Raw genomic sequence first — 17,847 nt, forward strand, 5'->3', positions numbered from 1 at the left:
TAAATTTCATTTTTATTAATTCAATCTAGTGACTTTATTTTAGTAAAACCTGAAAATTAAATACATTTTTCTATTTGAAAGAAAACAGATAATAAACAATTTGATTGGGAAAATAACTAAATTATTAAGGCAAGCAAATTAATAATTAGAATTCTGAACATGCAATTTAGTTTGCAAAATTGCAACTCACCCAAAAGCCCAAGGGATTATGGCCCAATCTGAATTGGGTTTGAGGAGGATTAAAACCAAAATTTAAAATCACAAATTTTTGGGTTTTGGTTTTTGCTTCTGGGAATGAGTCACGACAGGGGAGGAGGGAGAGGAGACGGACGAGAAGAAGGGAAGAGGAGGGGGAAAGGAAGGGTGGCTGGGGACTCGACGCCGACGGGCGATGGTGTTGCTGGTGGTTTGGTGGCGGCAGAACGGCGAGGAAAAGGGGAAAAGAGCACGAACAGGGGCGAAAACAGGGGAGATTGGGGCGGTTTCGTGGGTGGTTCTGGGCGGAGGGGAGGACGGTTCGCCGGGGAGAGTGGCGGCGAAGGTTGGTTCTGATGATGACGGTTGTGGTGTGGTGTCGACGGTGGTGCTGCGAAGAGAAAAGGGAGAGGGGACAGGGGAGTGCGAAGAGAGCAGGGGAGGTGAGGTGGTGCTTGCGGTGGGTGTGGCGGCGGCTGTGCTTGATTAGGGTGGTTCTGGTGGTTGTTGGACGGTTGCTAGTGGTTATCGGAGGGATAAGGTGGTGATGGTGGTGCGGTGGTTGCGTGGGGCGAAAGAGGAGGAAGAAGAAGGAGGCAGGGGACGCGAGAGCAGGGGAGAGAAGGGGAGGGAGAAGGGAGCGAACGGGGAGGAGGAGAAAGAGGAGGGAGGTGGCTGGGTGGCTCGGTGGTTTGGCGCGGTGGCTGCCGGAGGTGGTGGTGGTGGTTGGTCCGAATCAGGGAACAAAAGAGGAGAAAAAAAAATTGAAATTGAATTTGGTTTTTGAGATTGAAACTGAAATTGTGTTTTGTTTTTGTTATTGAAATTTCACTTTAAATTTCTGAATTTGTAAGTAGGTATACTTGGGGTCCAAGGATTGAATTTGGACTGAATTTTGAGGGAAGGAAGGAAGTATTGACTTCCTGGTTTGAGCGTGGGGAGCAAGAAAATAAAGCTGACATTTTCATTTTTTTTTTTTTTTTTTTTTTTTTTTTTTTTTTTTTTTTTTTTTATAGTAAATTCACAATATTTGGCAAAAATCCAGAATTTGTAATAAAATGTTTAATTAAAATAATCCCTTAAAAATAAATAAATTATCGTTAACGAAATTAAATAATTTCGGTTTATAAATTTATCGTTTAAAATAATTCGTAAAAATGATTAAAATAACGAAATTCGATTATTCGTAATTTAATTAAAACGAAATTAAGTTAATAAATATTTTCAATTTTAATAAATCGAATTTAAAATTTCGGGGTATTACACTAGATGATTGACTAATCTTAACTAACAAAAATAGATTTTTGGTGGACGGATATAAGGATAACATTTACCCACCTTGGTGATGGGGCGAGTTTGAATTGATCGGATTTGAGAACGCTCACGCAATCCTAATTATGTATGTCACTTTTAAATATATTTTTCAATATTATAGATAGCTAATACAATCATTTTGATACTTCGTAATAAACTTTTGTCAGTATATTTAAAATTTAGTTGAAAGGAAAATTGGATTATTGGCGATGGAGGAAAGATTATTGGGCGATGGGGTTAAAAAAATGTATTCGCCGGCCTCGGGTGAAGAGGCGATGATGAATTTCAGATTGGCCCCGCACGAGTCACTAATCCTTCCTCTAATTGAGGATTATGAATATATAAAAAAAGCACTATTGAATTACATATTATAATGTTTTGTTTATTTACTCAATAACTCTAATTAGACAAATGAAATTTCAAAGGCTTTATATAATAGAGTTTTAAAATTCAAAACTCTCTTACCAAAAAAGGAAAGTCGAGTCTAGGGGTGGATGTGGATACACGGGAAGGGATCGAGGTGATGAAGAGGGGATGAATTTTATTTTGTACCTCTCGACATGGGGGTTGGGAGGGGTTGGTATTGTTCCTATAGTAGATGGAGGGAATGAAGATGAGAATTGTAGGCGGGTGCGGGTGTATAGGCCCTTCCCCTCTCAAAGTCATATCTAACTCAATAAAGTAAATGGTCTAGATAGGTGTTAAGTGATCGGGTCATGAGGTTGACGAGGCGACTATGCGAGTATTAAGTGGGTATTATTATCGAAGTGAAGGGCGAGTGACATAATTTTATGCTTGACACAAGTGATGAATGAGAATGAAAATTATTTTATCTATGCACCCTTATTTTTTTAAAATTGTTCGAATGAGCAATAACAAATTTATCCTTCATTATTATTTTTTATTTGGAGAATATCTATAAACTCCATTTTGATGATAATTATCTATCATATTTCATACGAATTTATATTTAGATTATAAATCGTGCATCGTACGGGTACTATACTAGTTAAACAACTAAACTAAAGCCTTTAAATAACAAAATCAGAAGATGTATCAATAAGAAGTCCACTAAAAGTTCAAAGGCAGGGTCAAGATTAAGCTTCGAGCTTGTCTCTCTATCATTTTTCGTGGGTGTTTATTTCCCCTGCTTTTACACTGAGGACAACCTTATGTCCTGTCCTTACTATACTACAAGTTCTTCATTAACTTTATCATATAGTTTTGTCATTCATTAACCAACTTATTCCACTCCTTAATAATATTATTTTCACAATTAAAATTATCGTAAAGTCCTCCTCGAGGTAGGACCATCAGTTAATTTATGATGTGCAAGAATTTAGCCAAGGTTACTACCAAATCTACCACTTCTAACTACAACTTCTTGTCTTATCAGTTGTCACTCTTTCTTTCTCCTCTTCCCTCAATAATTCTTCCCACTACCTTAGTTTATATATACCCTTTTCGTCACCAATAAGTTATTGTCTCATCAAAATAAATCATATAAATTAAATCAATTAGAGTAAAGACTATTTATAGAAGGGCATAAAGTGTTTTGTTACTATAAATAGGACAAAGTAATTAAGCAAGAGTAGTGGAATTAGAACGATACAAACAAGACTAGAATAACTCTTGAGCAGAAGAATTAAGAGACATAATGGGAGTTCAAGGAATTTTGGAGTATTTCTCAGATTTGATAAGGAGTGCTAAGAAAGGAAAGAAAAGGAAGCAATTAAACACGATTAATCTCAAGATTACAAGAATTGATTGTGAGGGTTGTGCTATGAAAATCAAGAAAGCGCTCTCTGGACTCAAAGGTACTTTATTTTCTTCTTATTGAAATTAATTATCCATTAACAACATGTATGTAAACTTTCCCCTAAAAAAAGCATGCGTGTAAACTTAATTTTATAAGTTTACTTGTCATATCTTTGAGCTAATTTGTGCATTTTATTTTGATTTCCAAAATTTTATGTGTTGTTTGAAAAAAGAAACACTTAATGTTCATTATTTCATGCAACTTAATTAACTAGACTATCATAAAATTTTCTTTTTTTAAATAATCACTTCTCAAAAATGATTATGTTGTCATCATATCCTAGAAAGAACAAGTATATAGGCGCTTTGTTATTTAGCAAGTAGTACTTGGTGTAGTTAGTAGGGTTTCTTATGGTCCCACCAGCTATGTTCTTGGGGTACGCGGAAATTCTTTATCCACCCCTCCAAATCCCAAAAGTATTATAACTTGTGTAGCTGAGCTAGTTTAACCGTGAGATGTTAGGTCTATAAGGGTTACTTTTCTTAACACAAAAATAGGATACTCCAAGCTAACAAGAATTAAGTTGCTGCAAATAGCTTTAAAACTAATTATTTGGGGTTATTAATAAATAAGTAAAAATGATGTGGAAGCAGGGGTGAAATCAGTGAATGTGGATATGAAACAACAGAAGGTGACAGTGACAGGATTTGTGGAAGCAAAGAAAGTGTTGGAAGCAGCAAAATCAACAAAGAAGAAGGTTGAGTTATGGCCATATGTCCCTTACACTATGGTTGCACACCCTTATATTGCTGGTGCTTATGACAAAAAAGCCCCTCCTAATTTTGTAAGGAAAGTTGATGATTCTATGACTCCTTTGGAACAACAATATACACACATGTTTAGTGATGAAAATCCTGATGCTTGCTCTATTATGTAATCTTTTTTTTTTTTAATATCACATTTGTACGTAGTTTATGCAATGTGCATGTTTGTTTTGTATAAATTTGTGCTATTGTATTTGTAGATACGTGTAAGAGAGTAGGGAATATCAAATATGTTGGCTCGCTTCTAATTTTAAGGCATCCGATTTTTGTTCTGATTTTTTTGGTTATTCCCCTTGAACGGATAATATGTTTAAATGTAATTTCTAAGTAGTTCTTATCTTTCATTTAAAAAAGAAATTATTTTATAACATCGCTCATTTGCAAATTTGTATATATATATATATATATATATTGCCACTGTTTTGGACGGAGTGTTAGTAGAACATCCATCTTACACCCGAAAACTTTAGGTGCAGTCGAAGGTGTTTTTTCTCTCATTTGATCAAATGAAGAAAAATAAGGGGAAAAGATACTCTAGGGTACAACCAGGTAAAGGAGGATGGACAGCTTTAGGTACCAAAATATAGGTATGCATGTAGTTTATGTGTTTGACATACCTGCATAGACCTTGAATAATTGGTCCTTAATCCCATCCCTATTTTCAAATTTAGCATATTAATTGCCTTTTCCCACCATAAATTATACGAGAAATACTTCTTGTGAATTGTCAAAAGAAAGAAAGGAAACAAGGAATTCAACTATGCACCAAGGTATATCTAGAGTTGGATGCACCCAAAGTATATTGTTATTGATTTTGATAAATTTTATTTCTTTGATAAGTTTTGCTCATTTAATTTGAAGATTGTCCTAATTATATCTAGAGTTGGATGCACCAAGGTATATCTAGAGTTGGATGCACCCTAGGAGTGGTGGGCCGTTTGTGGACTGAGAGGAATATTAACGCGAATGCCCTAATCGCAACAATGCGAAGAATCTGGAACCCTAAACATGGCTTTGAAGCAAATTGTATTGAGAAGAACACCTTCTTTTTCCAGTTTCATCACTGGAAGGATAAGGAACAAGTGATGGAGGCTCAACCATGGCACTTTGAACGTCATACCCTAGCCCTAAGCGATGTCAATGGGGAGGTAAAACCATCTGAACTACCTCTCCACAACACCCCGTTTTGGGTCAGAATATATGATCTCCCTCTGGTAGGACGTACCAATGATGCGAACGCCAGGGTAATTGGGAACAAGGTAGGGTCTTTTATCAAGGCAGATAAGTCTGATGTTATAGGGATAAACAAATCTCTTAGAGTTCGCTCGATGATTGACCTACGTAAACCCTTGAAGAAGGAAGTCACGCTGAAAATGAGAGGTGGTGAAACAGAGAGCTTCCCTGTGAAATATGAGAAATTGCCACTTTTTTGTTACGTATGTGGCAAACTGGGACATGGCGAGAAAGATTGTGAGGAGGCAATGAACGTGACAAACCCCAAAAGACTGTACAGTGACAAACTGCGGGCATCCCCTTGGCAAGTTAACAAAGGAGACCATGGAGAAGAGGTAGAGGAGAATATCACATGCGCACGCAAACTGTTTGTAACAAAGAAAAAACAGCTCGCGAGGAGGGATGGAAAAGGTGAGGAAGAAGTGCGTGAAGTGGTGCAGCAACTGGCGGGAGTAACACTCTCCTTGGGTGGTAGGGCTACAGTGGTGGAAGACAAGAATGAGGGGAGGGAAAGACATGAATCACAGAATGCAAACCATACAAAGCCATCAGAGAACCCCCGAGCAGAACAAGGGGAGTGTCAGGTAGCCTTTGTGATAGGCAGCAGCACAAAAGGAGAGCGCAAGCTAAGGAAGGTGAACAAAGTGTGTAGAAGGAGGGGGGAGAAGGGTGAGGATAGTATGGTGTGCGGGAAACGGAAGGATCAAATGGAGATTGATGGAGAGGAGATTGAGGAGGGGAGTGAGGGAGTGAAAAAATCAAGGGCTTTAATTTTCTCAGAGGACACCACGTCCTTGTGCAAAGTAGCGGAGGTTGCAAGCCAACCCCGCGAATATCAATGATTGGCCTTTCATGGAACTGTCGGGGGTTGGGGAGCCCTCGGGCAGAAAATGCACTCAAGGGTGTATTAAAAATCGAAAATCCTCATTTCGTCTTCCTCTCGGAGACGAAATTAAAAGGTAAGGAGTGGGAGAGTTTGAGAAGAAAGATTAGATTAAAGAATTTTGTGGGGGTTGACTGTGAGGGAGATGGAAGGCAGCGTCGGGGTGGGTTAGCTATGTTCTGGGATGAGGAGTTTGACCTCACTCTCCAATCATCCTCGTTACATCACATGGACTTTATGGTAACTATGGCTGGGGGTGTTGTTTGGAGACTTACAGGTATATACGGACACCCGGAGGAGGAACACAAGGAGGAAACGTGGAGTTTGTTGGAGGGTCTGGGAGAGGAAAACACGCTGCCTTGGCTGTGTGTGGGAGATTACAATAGTATCCTATGTCACAGTGAGAAGATTGGGGGTAATCCAAAGAATCAGGCCGAAATTGATAAGTTCAGGGAAGTTGTTAGCAAGTGCAAGCTCTTGGACTTGTACTATGAAGGCTATCCTTTTACGTGGAGTAACAATCGGGGAGGTGCTGACAATGTCCAAGAACGTTTGGACCGAGCGTTGATGACAGAAGAATGGTTCGGCTTATTCCCATGCTCAAAGATAGAACATCTCCCAAAAAGAAAGTCGGATCACCTCCCTCTAAAGATACACATTCAAAGACAGCTCCTTGTTAGTACGAGAAAAAGAAGGAGAAGAAAAAGCTTTAAATTCGAGAAGGAGTGGCTGAGGGATGACCGTTGTGCCGAGATAGTGGAGGAAGTGTGGGTGGCTGGTGGGGGAGGGGACGTAAAACAGAAGATTGCGGAGTGTGCAAGTAGACTGAGAACGTGGAGCTGTTCTCGGTCTATTGAGTTCAGAAAAGAGATTGAAAGCCGTAGGAGAAAGGTGAAGGAGCTAATGGTCGCATACCCATCTAGTGAAGTGTTGGAGAGTATTCGTATGTTGGATAAGGAAATTGACGAGCTAGAACACCGTGAAGAGGTTTTTTGGGCACAAAGGAGTAGACAAGATTGGTTGAAAGAAGGGGATAAAAACACGACTTTCTTCCATAAGAAGGCGGAAATGAGGAAAAACCGTAATACTATTAAGGGAGTGTTTGATGAGGGTGGCACTTGGAGGGATGTGGAAGAGGAGGCAGAGGAGGTTTTTGTTACCTACTTTAAGTCCCTATTCACATCGAATGGGGAAGTGGAGACTCAACAGGTGCTAGAAACGGTGCGGGCAAGAGTGTCTAATGAAATGAACGAGGCTCTGTCACAACCATACACAAAGGAGGAGGTAATCACTGCCCTTAAACATATGCATCCTCTAAAAGCCCCCGGCCCCGATGGCATGCCAGCTCTTTTTTATAAAAAATTTTGGGGGATTGTGGGGGATGATACCACAGATTTTGTACTTAACATCCTGAATAATGGGGCCTCGATGGATCAGATCAACCACACTAATGTAGTCCTCATCCCAAAAAAGAAAGTGTGTGAGTCAACAAAAGACTATCGGCCGATTAGTTTATGTAATGTTTTGTACAAACTAATCTCGAAAGTCCTCTCTAACCGCCTAAAGGCTGTTCTCCCACAGGTTATAAATGACTCTCAAAGCGCCTTCGTCCCGGGTCGTTTGATCACTGACAATATTCTTGTGGCCTATGAATTATTCCATTACCTCCGAAAGAAGAAAAGTGGCTCGAAGGGATTTATGGCTATGAAACTAGATATGAGCAAAGCATACGATAGAGTCGAATGGGCTTTTGTGGAAGGAATGATGATGAAAATGGGGTTTAACAGCCAGTTTGTGGGCCTAGTCATGAACTGCATTACCTCTGTTTCGTATTCTATCCTCTTTAACGGATTCCCATCGACAAGGTTTAAGCCAAGTAGGGGACTAAGGCAGGGTGACCCACTATCGCCCTTCCTTTTCCTTGTGTGTGCGGAAGGCTTCTCCTCCCTTCTTAGAGATGCAGAAATGAAGAAAGCCATTCATGGAGTGAAGATAGGCCGCCATGTTGACCCTATCTCGCACCTTCTTTTTGCAGACGATAGTCTGTTGTTTACTAGAGAAAATGAAACGGAGGCAGACGCGATACTAGACATCCTAACCTCTTATGAGGTAGCCTCGGGCCAGAAGATCAACATGGAAAAATCGGAAGTCTCTTTCAGCCGGAATGTTAGCACCAATATGCGGGATATGCTTCAATCGAAGTTGAATTATGCGGCTGTTATCGAGCACGATAAGTATCTTGGGCTCCCTACTTATATAGGGAGATCTAAGAAGGTAGTTTTCCAAGTAATCCAGGACCGAGTTTGGAAGAAAATAAAAGGGTGGAAGGAAAGGTTCTTATCAAGAGCCGGAAGGGAGGTTCTGTTAAAGTCTATAGCACAAGCCATTCCCACCTATGCAATGCAATGTTTCAAATTGCCGGAAAGTGTCCTCCACAACCTGAACACGATGTGCCGTAATTTCTGGTGGGGGCAAAGGGGAGACGAACGGAAGCTTGCACTTATTGCGTGGCAGACTATGTGTAAACCGAAAGATTGTGGTGGAATAGGTATGAGAGACCTGAGCACGTTCAACTCAACACTCCTGGCAAAGCAGTGTTGGCGACTAGCCAACAACCCGCAATCATTTGCGGCTAGAGTACTACGAGGCAAGTACTTCCCACGTACGTCCATTTGGGAAGCGACAGTACCCCCGCAAGCTAGCTTCACATGGAGATCAATCATGTCTGCGTGGAAAATCATAAAAGAAGGGTCAAGGTGGGTGACTGGTGATGGTAAGACAATAAAATTCTGGAGAGATAAGTGGCTGAATGGGGTTCCTGGGGGACGTATATTGTCACCAATTCCCGCAAATACGGACGGCAATGCGTGTTTAACAGATATGCGAGGGGATGGCAACATGGACTGGGACCTGGATAGAATTAAGGAACACATCACTAATGAAGAGATGGAAGCTATATGCAAGATTAAACTGGCGGAAAGTGACCAACCTGACTTTCTAAGTTGGACCCATACAAAGAATGGAGAGTTCTCGGTACGAAGTGCCTACCACTACCAAATGCAGTGCAAGACTGGGAATGTAAGTTCTTCTACCCCCGAATTGGACAGAAGCTTATGGAGAAGGGTATGGAAAGCAAATGTCCCAGAGAAGGTAAAGAACTTAGTATGGAGAGCGGCCAAAGGGGGTCTTCCTGTCATGACAACCCTGGCAAGTAGAGGAATACAGGTGGATACGATTTGCCCACAGTGTGGAGAAGCTCCGGAGACAATTACCCACATGGTACTCCAGTGTGTGGGCAGCAGAACGCTATGGCGAATGTCACCACTTCGTCTAGAAGCACAGGAAGGGGCACGCAACTTCTTTGTGTGGTGTGAGGAGTATGCAAAGCTATGTAAAGTGGATCGTATGTGGGAGATAGCTATGATGGTGGTATGGCAGGCCTGGAATATGCGGAATAAATGGGTTTTTGAAAAAAGAAAGGAAGATCTTGGGAGGGTGTGCTCGAAGATGCTGACTTACTTAGGGGAGTTCGAGGCAGCAACAGTAAGAGGACAACACCAGTTAGAGAGAGGAGCTGTACCTAACGCAACATGGAAACCCCCACAAAGCACTTTGTATAAACTGAATACTGATGCAGCTGTGCCAAAGGTGGGAGCAATCGGGTTGGGGATGATTGTAAGGGATGGAATTGGTGACGTGATGATGAGTGGGGGACGAAACATAGAAGGGAATATGGGTGCCCTGCAGGCGGAGGCTGAAGGTGTTCGCTTTGGGATGAAACTTGCTTTTGAAGCAGGACTACGGTCTATAGAGATGGAGTCAGATTGCTCTTTGCTGATTGATATGCTCCAGGGAAAGAGGAAAGAAGTCACGGCTGCACAGGTGGTAGTCAATGACATTGTTAGTTTAGCAAGTTCTTTTGATAATTGTATTTTCAGCTTTGCTAGACGTACCTGTAATGTAGTAGCTCACTCCATAGCTAAGGCAGCCCTTCACTTTGAAGAGCCCTTGGTATTCATGGAGGAATGTCCACCAAACCTTTATCATCTTGTTCTTGCGGACAAGACGCTTCTTTGATTAATACAAGCTACGCATTTCATGTCAAAAAAAAAAAAAATTTGAAGATTGTCTATTTTTATCATCTGTCACAAAAAGTATGCAAGGAGAATTGCTGAAACCTTCCTGTTTAAAAAAGCATATTACAATAATTGACACAAAAAAGTTGGCATAAAAGTTTACCAACCCCCAAATTAGCTTTCAAATTGCTCATTTGGATAATCAAAATGACCAAAAAAATAAAGTTATAAATTGAAAAATATATTGTCTAGAACCCTTCCTTGGTGTAGTGTATTCACAATTGTTTATGTTGGAGTAAAAGTTTGTGTTCCATACATCTTGCACCTTGGTATTATATTCATTCTCTAGCAGTAGTTGCAAACGAAGTAGTTATTTACTTCTTATACAATCCAATTCTACCACAACGAATAATGAAAAATAATAGCAGAAACATTCAGTAAAGATTGTTGTCAAACACCCAAGGTTCATTCATGAAAAGCTCCCGGCCATTCATTTGAACCACCCCGTCTCTTATATCTTCTTCACGCTTCCTAGCAGCTTCAGCTCTCCTAGCTGATGCATTAGCGTCCTGCAACATCAAGATGAGCTTTTATTGATCATTCATAAAGTGACAATCTACATCTAATAGCTGAACTACAAAATCTCAATACATGAACTTCCCAATTTTACACAAAACAGAATACACATGAACTTGCGAAAACTCTAAACTAATTATCCATATATTTGCATGCTCCATAAAGGGCATCTCACACATCATACAGTCAAAATATCGAAGAAGCATCTCAGAAACATTGTGCATCTCAGAAACATTGTTCCATAAAGGGCATCTCAGAAACATTGTGCTGAGAGGGCTACATACTACGGAGTACAAGATATCATCAGGCAAGATGCATAGTCTGGTCTTCGTTATAAAATTTTACTCTTGGGTTTCACTTTCACATTTGTACAAAGTAATAATAAAACCCAGAGAGAACCAAAACTCAAAGAATAAGCATCACCACTCTCAATCCGATATTAATGAACATAATTGTCCAGCTGTTCACAGTCAGTTCGGAAGCCTCATCAAGCACTGCATATTGGCAAACCTCTCATTAGCCTAAGTCAGGAGAGGATTTTTCTAACAAAGAAACAGAATGGAAATGTTGGCTGCTGACAAATGATGAATCTGCTGATATGGGAATCTCTAAAAACAAAGCAGGCAGCCAGGCACCAACAAACCTATGTACAACATATGCTTGTGGAAAGGTTTCTAATGAAGGTGAGTTTCTTTGGTGGAAAATGTTGTTGGGAATAGGAATTTTCATCCCAACTTGGTCCAATTCCCATGGAAAATGTTCGAGGATTCCCATTAATGAGAAAGGAGAAGAGTAGTAGAGAAGGATACTTTTGTACATTGTAAATATTCCCAACTTATTCCCTCCATCATACCAAACAAGGGATTATCAATACTTCAATGAAATTCCCAATTACCAATTCTCAATCCCCATCCCACTCTCAATTCCCCAATTTCATATAATGGGTAATATTCCAACTTAGGCATCCTAGGTTGCAAGAAAGATCCCTGAACTCTGAGTGTTGCAGTTGTTCTTAATAAGTCTTCAAACCTCAGAGTTGGAAACTATGCAACTGTAACAAATTCTGGTAGAAAAAGTTTACAGAACCTGAGATCTGATTTGTCCAAGTTCACCAAGAGTAGACTTTTATCTACAAATACTCTGCCCGTCAAACAGTTCACCTCATTACGGGCTATGTGACAGAGGCTCCTAACAACTAACAGGATAGCAAGCTCGAATTCGCAACACCTTTTCTTTAGCAGTAACTTCTCCCTAGAAAAATAGACAAAAAATGTTACTTTGGTTAGAAGGGCTGTCAGTAGAAGTTGGTATCAAGTGTCCATTCGCCGGAAGAAGGCTGAAAGGTGAAACAGTGAGGAAGAGCCTGCTTACAGCTTCCTTTGCAGCCACCTCTCATGAATGAAACACAAGAAGGTTTAGAGACAAGAAAACTATTGTTTAGTGACTTATCAGATGATTTATAGCCGTTATACAACTCTTTGCATATGAGAGGAACAAGAATTAAAAAATGTCAGCCTTTGATGCATTCATTCAATTTCTAAACCTAGGAAATTCAGTAGTGTATAAAAAGAGTGCTCTTATTTTAGCTTTGTACAGTTATGTGCAGATTTGGTGAAAGAATGATGACCTCCTGTTATCCCTTCCTAGGTATCTTGAAACTTGGAAGTAGTGATGCTTTTGTTTTGACCATGTAAATATGTATGTTCTTTGATATAGATAAGTTTGTCCGAAGACCGAACTCCCTTCTGCACATACTCTTTTCTTTTCTTTTTTAACCTAAGAAGAACATCTACCAAAAGAAAGTAATACTTTTACAAGGCTTGCAACGGTAAAACCGGTGATCTAACCAAAAGTAAAGTTCTCCAAAGATTCATCTCTACTCTGTATTTTTAATAATACAATTCAAGGGCAATAAAATGCATTCAAGAATTACGAACACAAGATCTGGGGGAAAAAAGTGTCCATGACAAAGGGCCTATCATGATATTCCTGCTTGTATTAAAAGGAATGGGAAGTAGAACCTACATCATGATGCAGTTTCCGTGAATAGAAAACTTATCCATTTAAACTGGGATCTGAACAGTACGCTATGTACGCTATGTAATTTATCTCGTTATCTGTCTTAAATCGTAATATGGAATCAATATCTCCAAGTCTCCAACAACCAAAATACCGTAACTGATGATATTCAAACCATTCACAACTCAATCATTTTACCATAAAAGATGAAGCAAAGAGATAGGGAACAATTGGAGTAACGGGCTAATAACATAATTTATATACTTCCTCTGTATTTAATTAAGGGATACACTTGCCTTTTCCGGCCGTATTTATTTAAGAGATACACTTGCCATTTTTAGTAACTTATCAACCCCACCATCTAATTAAATAATATATCTACACCCCACCCCCACCCCCACCCCTCCTCCCTAAAATGACATGGTCCCCACTTGTTTTTCTTATTAAAATATCTAATCAACCCCACTTGTTTTATTACTTTATTTCATTCAATTCTTTTTCTTAATACCCGTGCCCGGCCAAATGTATCTCTTAAATAAACACGGAGGGAGTATTTACTTATTTTGGTAACAAAAAATGAAAATATTTTAGTTTTACAATTTTTTCAAAAATCTGATAGCCTGCATAACCATATTAGTAGGGCTGGCAAAAGTTGACCCGACCTAATAACCCGACCCGAACCCGACCTAAATATAGTGGGCTTGGGTTCAGATTTTCAACCCAATTAATTAAATGGGTCGACACGAACCCGACCTGAAGTTAAATGGGTTAGGTTAAGGTTGAAAATTTCAACCCGAAATTAACCTGTGTAACCCGATTAAGTAAATGGGTCAATTTCAGGTCAGGTCAACCCAACCTGATAACCCGAAATAAAAGGAGAAGTTAGGTAAAACTTCGGTCATTTTACAATATTTGGACCAAAGGCCCAAAATCCAAATGTATTAGCTTGTATGAATAACAAAACCCTAACCCTTCCCTTTATTTTCTACTTCTCTCAGCCTCCCACCTCCCTCTGTCTCTCTAATTCCTCTCTCTCTCATTCACGGCGGACGCGGTGGCTTCCCTACTTCCTCAGTTAATTAACTACTCTGTACTCCTGCATCAACTGGGTGAAGGGAAAGATACTTAGATAGGTATTATTTAATTTATTTAAGAATAATTTATTCTTTATATCAATTTATGTTCAAGAATTACTTCATTATATGTTAATTTTAGAATACTTTGTGGATTTGCATATCTATTTGAAGAGTATTGCATGGTTTTGCATCTTAATTCAAGAGCTTTTTTGGATAATTAATTGACTTTAGAGTAATTGTGTGGATTTTAATGTTTATTTGTAAGAATAATTTTCTGGATTTGATTGTTTATATAAGTATATTTTCGTCGATTTGTATGGTTTTATGAATGAATAATTTCGTGGATTTGTATGTTTGTCTGAGAATAACTTCATGGATTATAATTTCCCCTATCTAATTTTTGTTTCCGTTTTATTTCTAAAAATGCTAATATTACTCCATATTATCATTTGTTATTTTTTGTGTGCAGGGCTTTTTATTCAACGAAATTTTGGCATCTTGTTATCACAAACATCACAGAGCTACGAACTTGGAGGATGCACACTACATTTTAGAGATATTTTTCTTACTTTGGATGTATATAAGTTTTAATTGATTGTCCGATTTCGTTGTAATATCTAGATCCTGCACATTTGTTTTGGATTTATGTTGGTGGGTAATCACAATCGTTATTTTCCAAGTTCTTTGTATATCAGATCTAATGAAAAAGGGTTAATTAATATTCCTTTCTCGAAATAAGCAAGTTAAATGGGTTCGGGTTGACCAGAAATAAGCAAGTTAAATGGGTCAACCTATTTGTATAAATTAAAGTTAAAATAAATCAGGTTGAGAAGATGGGGTTCGGGTTGACCCGATAAGGGACAGATCAGGTTAGGGTTTAGATTTTCAACCTGATTAGGTTCAGGTAGGAGGTTTCCAACCCGTTTAAGTCTGACCCGAACACGAACCCAACCCCACCTTATTGCCACCCCTAGATATTAGTACAGTCTTACAATAGAAATTTGGCTTACTCCTTCCATTTCTCTAATGCTCCGTTTGGTTTGGTGTACAAAGTTTTCAGTGAAAAATTATTTTCTATGGAAAACATTTCGAAGGGTATACACAATTTCAAACTCGTTTTCCTTTGTTTACTTCCTTAAAAGAAAATGGGTGAAGATGGAAGATTGAGGGGAAGAAGGGAGAGGGAGGTGAGAATGAAATGTGGAAAAGTGGTTTCCTCCCTTTCAAATGGAAAAGATTTTTCCACCTTTGAGGAATTATGGAAAATTGTTTTTCATCCCTTATCAAACCAAACATCGTAAAATGATTGAAAGGCGAAATCATTTTCAATGAAAACGTTTTACACCCCACTAAACGGAGCCTAAGTTTGCCCCAACTTTCTTTTTGGTTTGTCCCTTTGAGTTTTCCACTTTTCCGCATACCACAAGTAGCCATGAGCTATGAAGCATGGGTACGCCTCCTAGGCACCGTTTCCCATACCGGGTACGGGTAGTCGGGTACGGTATGGATTCGCCTAACATACGTACCCATGACGAACCCTAAGGGCGGGTACGCGGGTGACTTCTGGGGACGGATGACGTGTAGTCGGGGATGGGCTGGGTACGTATTTTAAGAGAAAGGCACGTACCCAAGAGGTATTATGACATCTTAGAGGCCAAAATTCACATTTTAGGGTTTACTTTTCCAAATTCCACAATTTCTCTCACCTGCGTCATCTGCTCCTTGGAAGTCGGCATGGAGTTCTCCATGAAAGTCGGCATGGAGTTCTCTCACATAAAAACTTTTGGAATTGAGTTGAGGAAGAAGAGAGATGGGAGAAGAGAGAAGAAGAGATGAAGAAGAAAGTGGATCTGAAAATGAGGAGAGAGAAAGAAGGGGGGAAGGGAGTAGTACAGACTACAGATTCTGTATGCATGGGGATGGGAGTTGGAGTAATTATTTGTATCGCTTTGTTATTTAAGCAGTAATTATTTAGGTAGTAAATTCTTGTTTTTTTTCTCTTTGCCGAATCCATGTCGTACCCGTTTTTTACAATTTTGTATTTTCCGTTTTCCGTCCCCGTACCCGTTTCCGTGCAACATAGGCCATGAGGGAGCACCGCTTTCTCTCACTTACACTACTTTTGGTCCCACCAATTTTTCTTTCATCAATTCTACCCATCCAAAACTTAAAGGTAACTATCCTACAAACTTATTACTTAGGGATGAAGAAAATATCCATTAACTGAAAGTCCATTCTACTAGTGGTGCATCCGTTTTGTTTCAAACATTGGTAGATCAGCTAATATGGGAAAACAGAAGCCAAGGAGTACACTTCCAAATAACAATTTAGTCTAGCTACAATTTCGACGGTCCTCCCCTAGATGCTAATCATCAAATAGAAAAGTCTGAACCATTGTTGTGAAAACTGTACAAAAAACATGTCAATGTTACTCATAGTAGGACACAGTTATGAGTGTCTCATACAGAAACATATCTAAGGGCGATACATGTCAGAGGCAAATATTGCTTAAATGGGGACACTATTCTACAGTTCCAGAGACGGAACACTATTCTAAAGTTTCAGACACGGCTGCAAGGTTTGATTTGAAAATAGTTTGCACAAGCGTTACACGTACAAATCAATACAAAAACATTCCAAATACACTTGTTTGTAAGTTGTTTTAAAATTTTAATCACATAACCCCGTCGAAGTGTCGAGTGTGAGCACACATGGCATATTTTCTCTTCAACCCCTGCATTCTTTTTACTTCTACTACTTTATGGTTCAAGATGAAGTGTCTTGAAAAATTAAAGCGTCCGGTATTGAATCCATAACCCCGTCGAAGTGTCGAGTGTTAAACACGAGTCATGACATAAAGCAAAGAATTGAAATAATACAAGACAGGGTTTAGATAGTTTAAGGCAACAGAATGCCACAGACTAGGCAATCGAAGGTATCAGGACCGACAAAATTTTATTTGTTGAAAACAATAAAACATGTCAATGAAATACTCTATTCCAAGTTTTCATCCTACTATATACAGTACAAAGTAAGCCTATAATCACAAAATTGATACGGAGTAAAATTAGCACAGGAATTTCATCACTTCTCCTTAACAACAACAAACGACCAAACCAAACCAAAGAATTATATATAATCAACTACGAAAGGGAAAATGAGAGTAAAACCCTAAAAAATAAATGAATAAGCTTCAAAACCCAATCCAGATTATAAATTGCATAATTAAATTTCTAAGAATTTCACAATAGTTGTAACACTTTTTCTTTTTTTTTATAAATTATAAAAGTGAATAGCAATTAGAAAGATGATAAAAAGAGGGAATTTTGTCAATTAGAAAGATAAGGAAAAAGGCGAAACGAACCTGCTGGCGTCTCCACGAAAGGAATTGGGCTTGTGTCATTGGAGCAGGAGCTCCAGCATGGTGGCTTTTTGGCGTTTCTTCAACTTTCACCGCATCTTCCCCCATTGTTTTCTCTCCTCTCTTCTCTTCTCTTCTCTTCTCTTCGTTCTCTCGGAAAGTAGGAATACACTACTGAGTACTGGTAGGGCCTGACGGGGACGCGCACGCTGTTTAACGGAAAAGAAGAACCAATGAAAGTCCTAGTTACGTAGTGTTTGCCCGAGCTTTTACAAAACTAGTTTTTGAGCCCGTTCAGTCATATTGTGGTTTATTTTGTTCATTTCCTCCTTGATGGTCAACAACAAAATACGTGATATTTTCGTGTATCAATTGACGTTCATATTCTTATCCCTATTTGAAGAAGAAAATAAAGAAACATTAAACTCAATTTGACGTTTGTACTATAGAAGTACATAGGGAAAATCTTTTCTTTGGAGCTTAAATTGTCAATATTTTTTTGTGGTGAAGGAGGGTCAAGCCCATAAAATG

At 39.1% G+C, this 17,847-nt stretch overlaps 4 protein-coding genes across 4 annotated transcripts; 2 read left to right on the forward strand and 2 right to left on the reverse strand.

Annotated features, from left to right (window-relative positions):
* The first annotated feature begins 2,898 nt into the window (after window positions 1-2,898).
* On the forward strand, window positions 2,899-4,350 carry LOC110802872 (heavy metal-associated isoprenylated plant protein 24). The gene is made up of 2 exons (XM_022008330.2): window positions 2,899-3,326; window positions 3,922-4,350. The coding sequence occupies exons 1-2, from the start codon at window positions 3,167-3,169 to the stop codon at window positions 4,203-4,205; spliced, it is 444 nt and encodes a 147-aa protein (XP_021864022.1). The 5' UTR covers window positions 2,899-3,166; the 3' UTR covers window positions 4,206-4,350.
* A 725-nt stretch (window positions 4,351-5,075) lies between these two features.
* On the forward strand, window positions 5,076-6,167 carry LOC110802866 (uncharacterized). The gene has a single exon (XM_022008325.1). The coding sequence runs from the start codon at window positions 5,076-5,078 to the stop codon at window positions 6,165-6,167; it is 1,092 nt and encodes a 363-aa protein (XP_021864017.1).
* Window positions 6,168-9,536: 3,369 nt separating this feature from the next.
* On the reverse strand, window positions 9,537-10,379 carry LOC130459211 (uncharacterized). Its single transcript, XM_056826441.1, has 2 exons — window positions 10,162-10,379; window positions 9,537-10,082 (listed from the first exon to the last, which is right to left on the reverse strand). Exons 1-2 carry the CDS (start codon window positions 10,253-10,255, stop codon window positions 9,724-9,726), a joined length of 453 nt encoding a protein of 150 aa, XP_056682419.1. The 5' UTR covers window positions 10,256-10,379; the 3' UTR covers window positions 9,537-9,723.
* A 125-nt stretch (window positions 10,380-10,504) lies between these two features.
* Window positions 10,505-17,540, reverse strand: LOC110802870 (uncharacterized). Its single transcript, XM_022008329.2, has 2 exons — window positions 17,320-17,540; window positions 10,505-10,853 (listed from the first exon to the last, which is right to left on the reverse strand). The coding sequence occupies exons 1-2, from the start codon at window positions 17,422-17,424 to the stop codon at window positions 10,719-10,721; spliced, it is 240 nt and encodes a 79-aa protein (XP_021864021.1). The 5' UTR covers window positions 17,425-17,540; the 3' UTR covers window positions 10,505-10,718.
* Between the last annotated feature and the right edge of the window lie 307 nt (window positions 17,541-17,847).

Source organism: Spinacia oleracea, chromosome 4, assembly GCF_020520425.1.
Source record: "Spinacia oleracea cultivar Varoflay chromosome 4, BTI_SOV_V1, whole genome shotgun sequence".
In the NCBI taxonomy this organism is placed as follows: domain Eukaryota; kingdom Viridiplantae; phylum Streptophyta; class Magnoliopsida; order Caryophyllales; family Amaranthaceae; genus Spinacia; species Spinacia oleracea.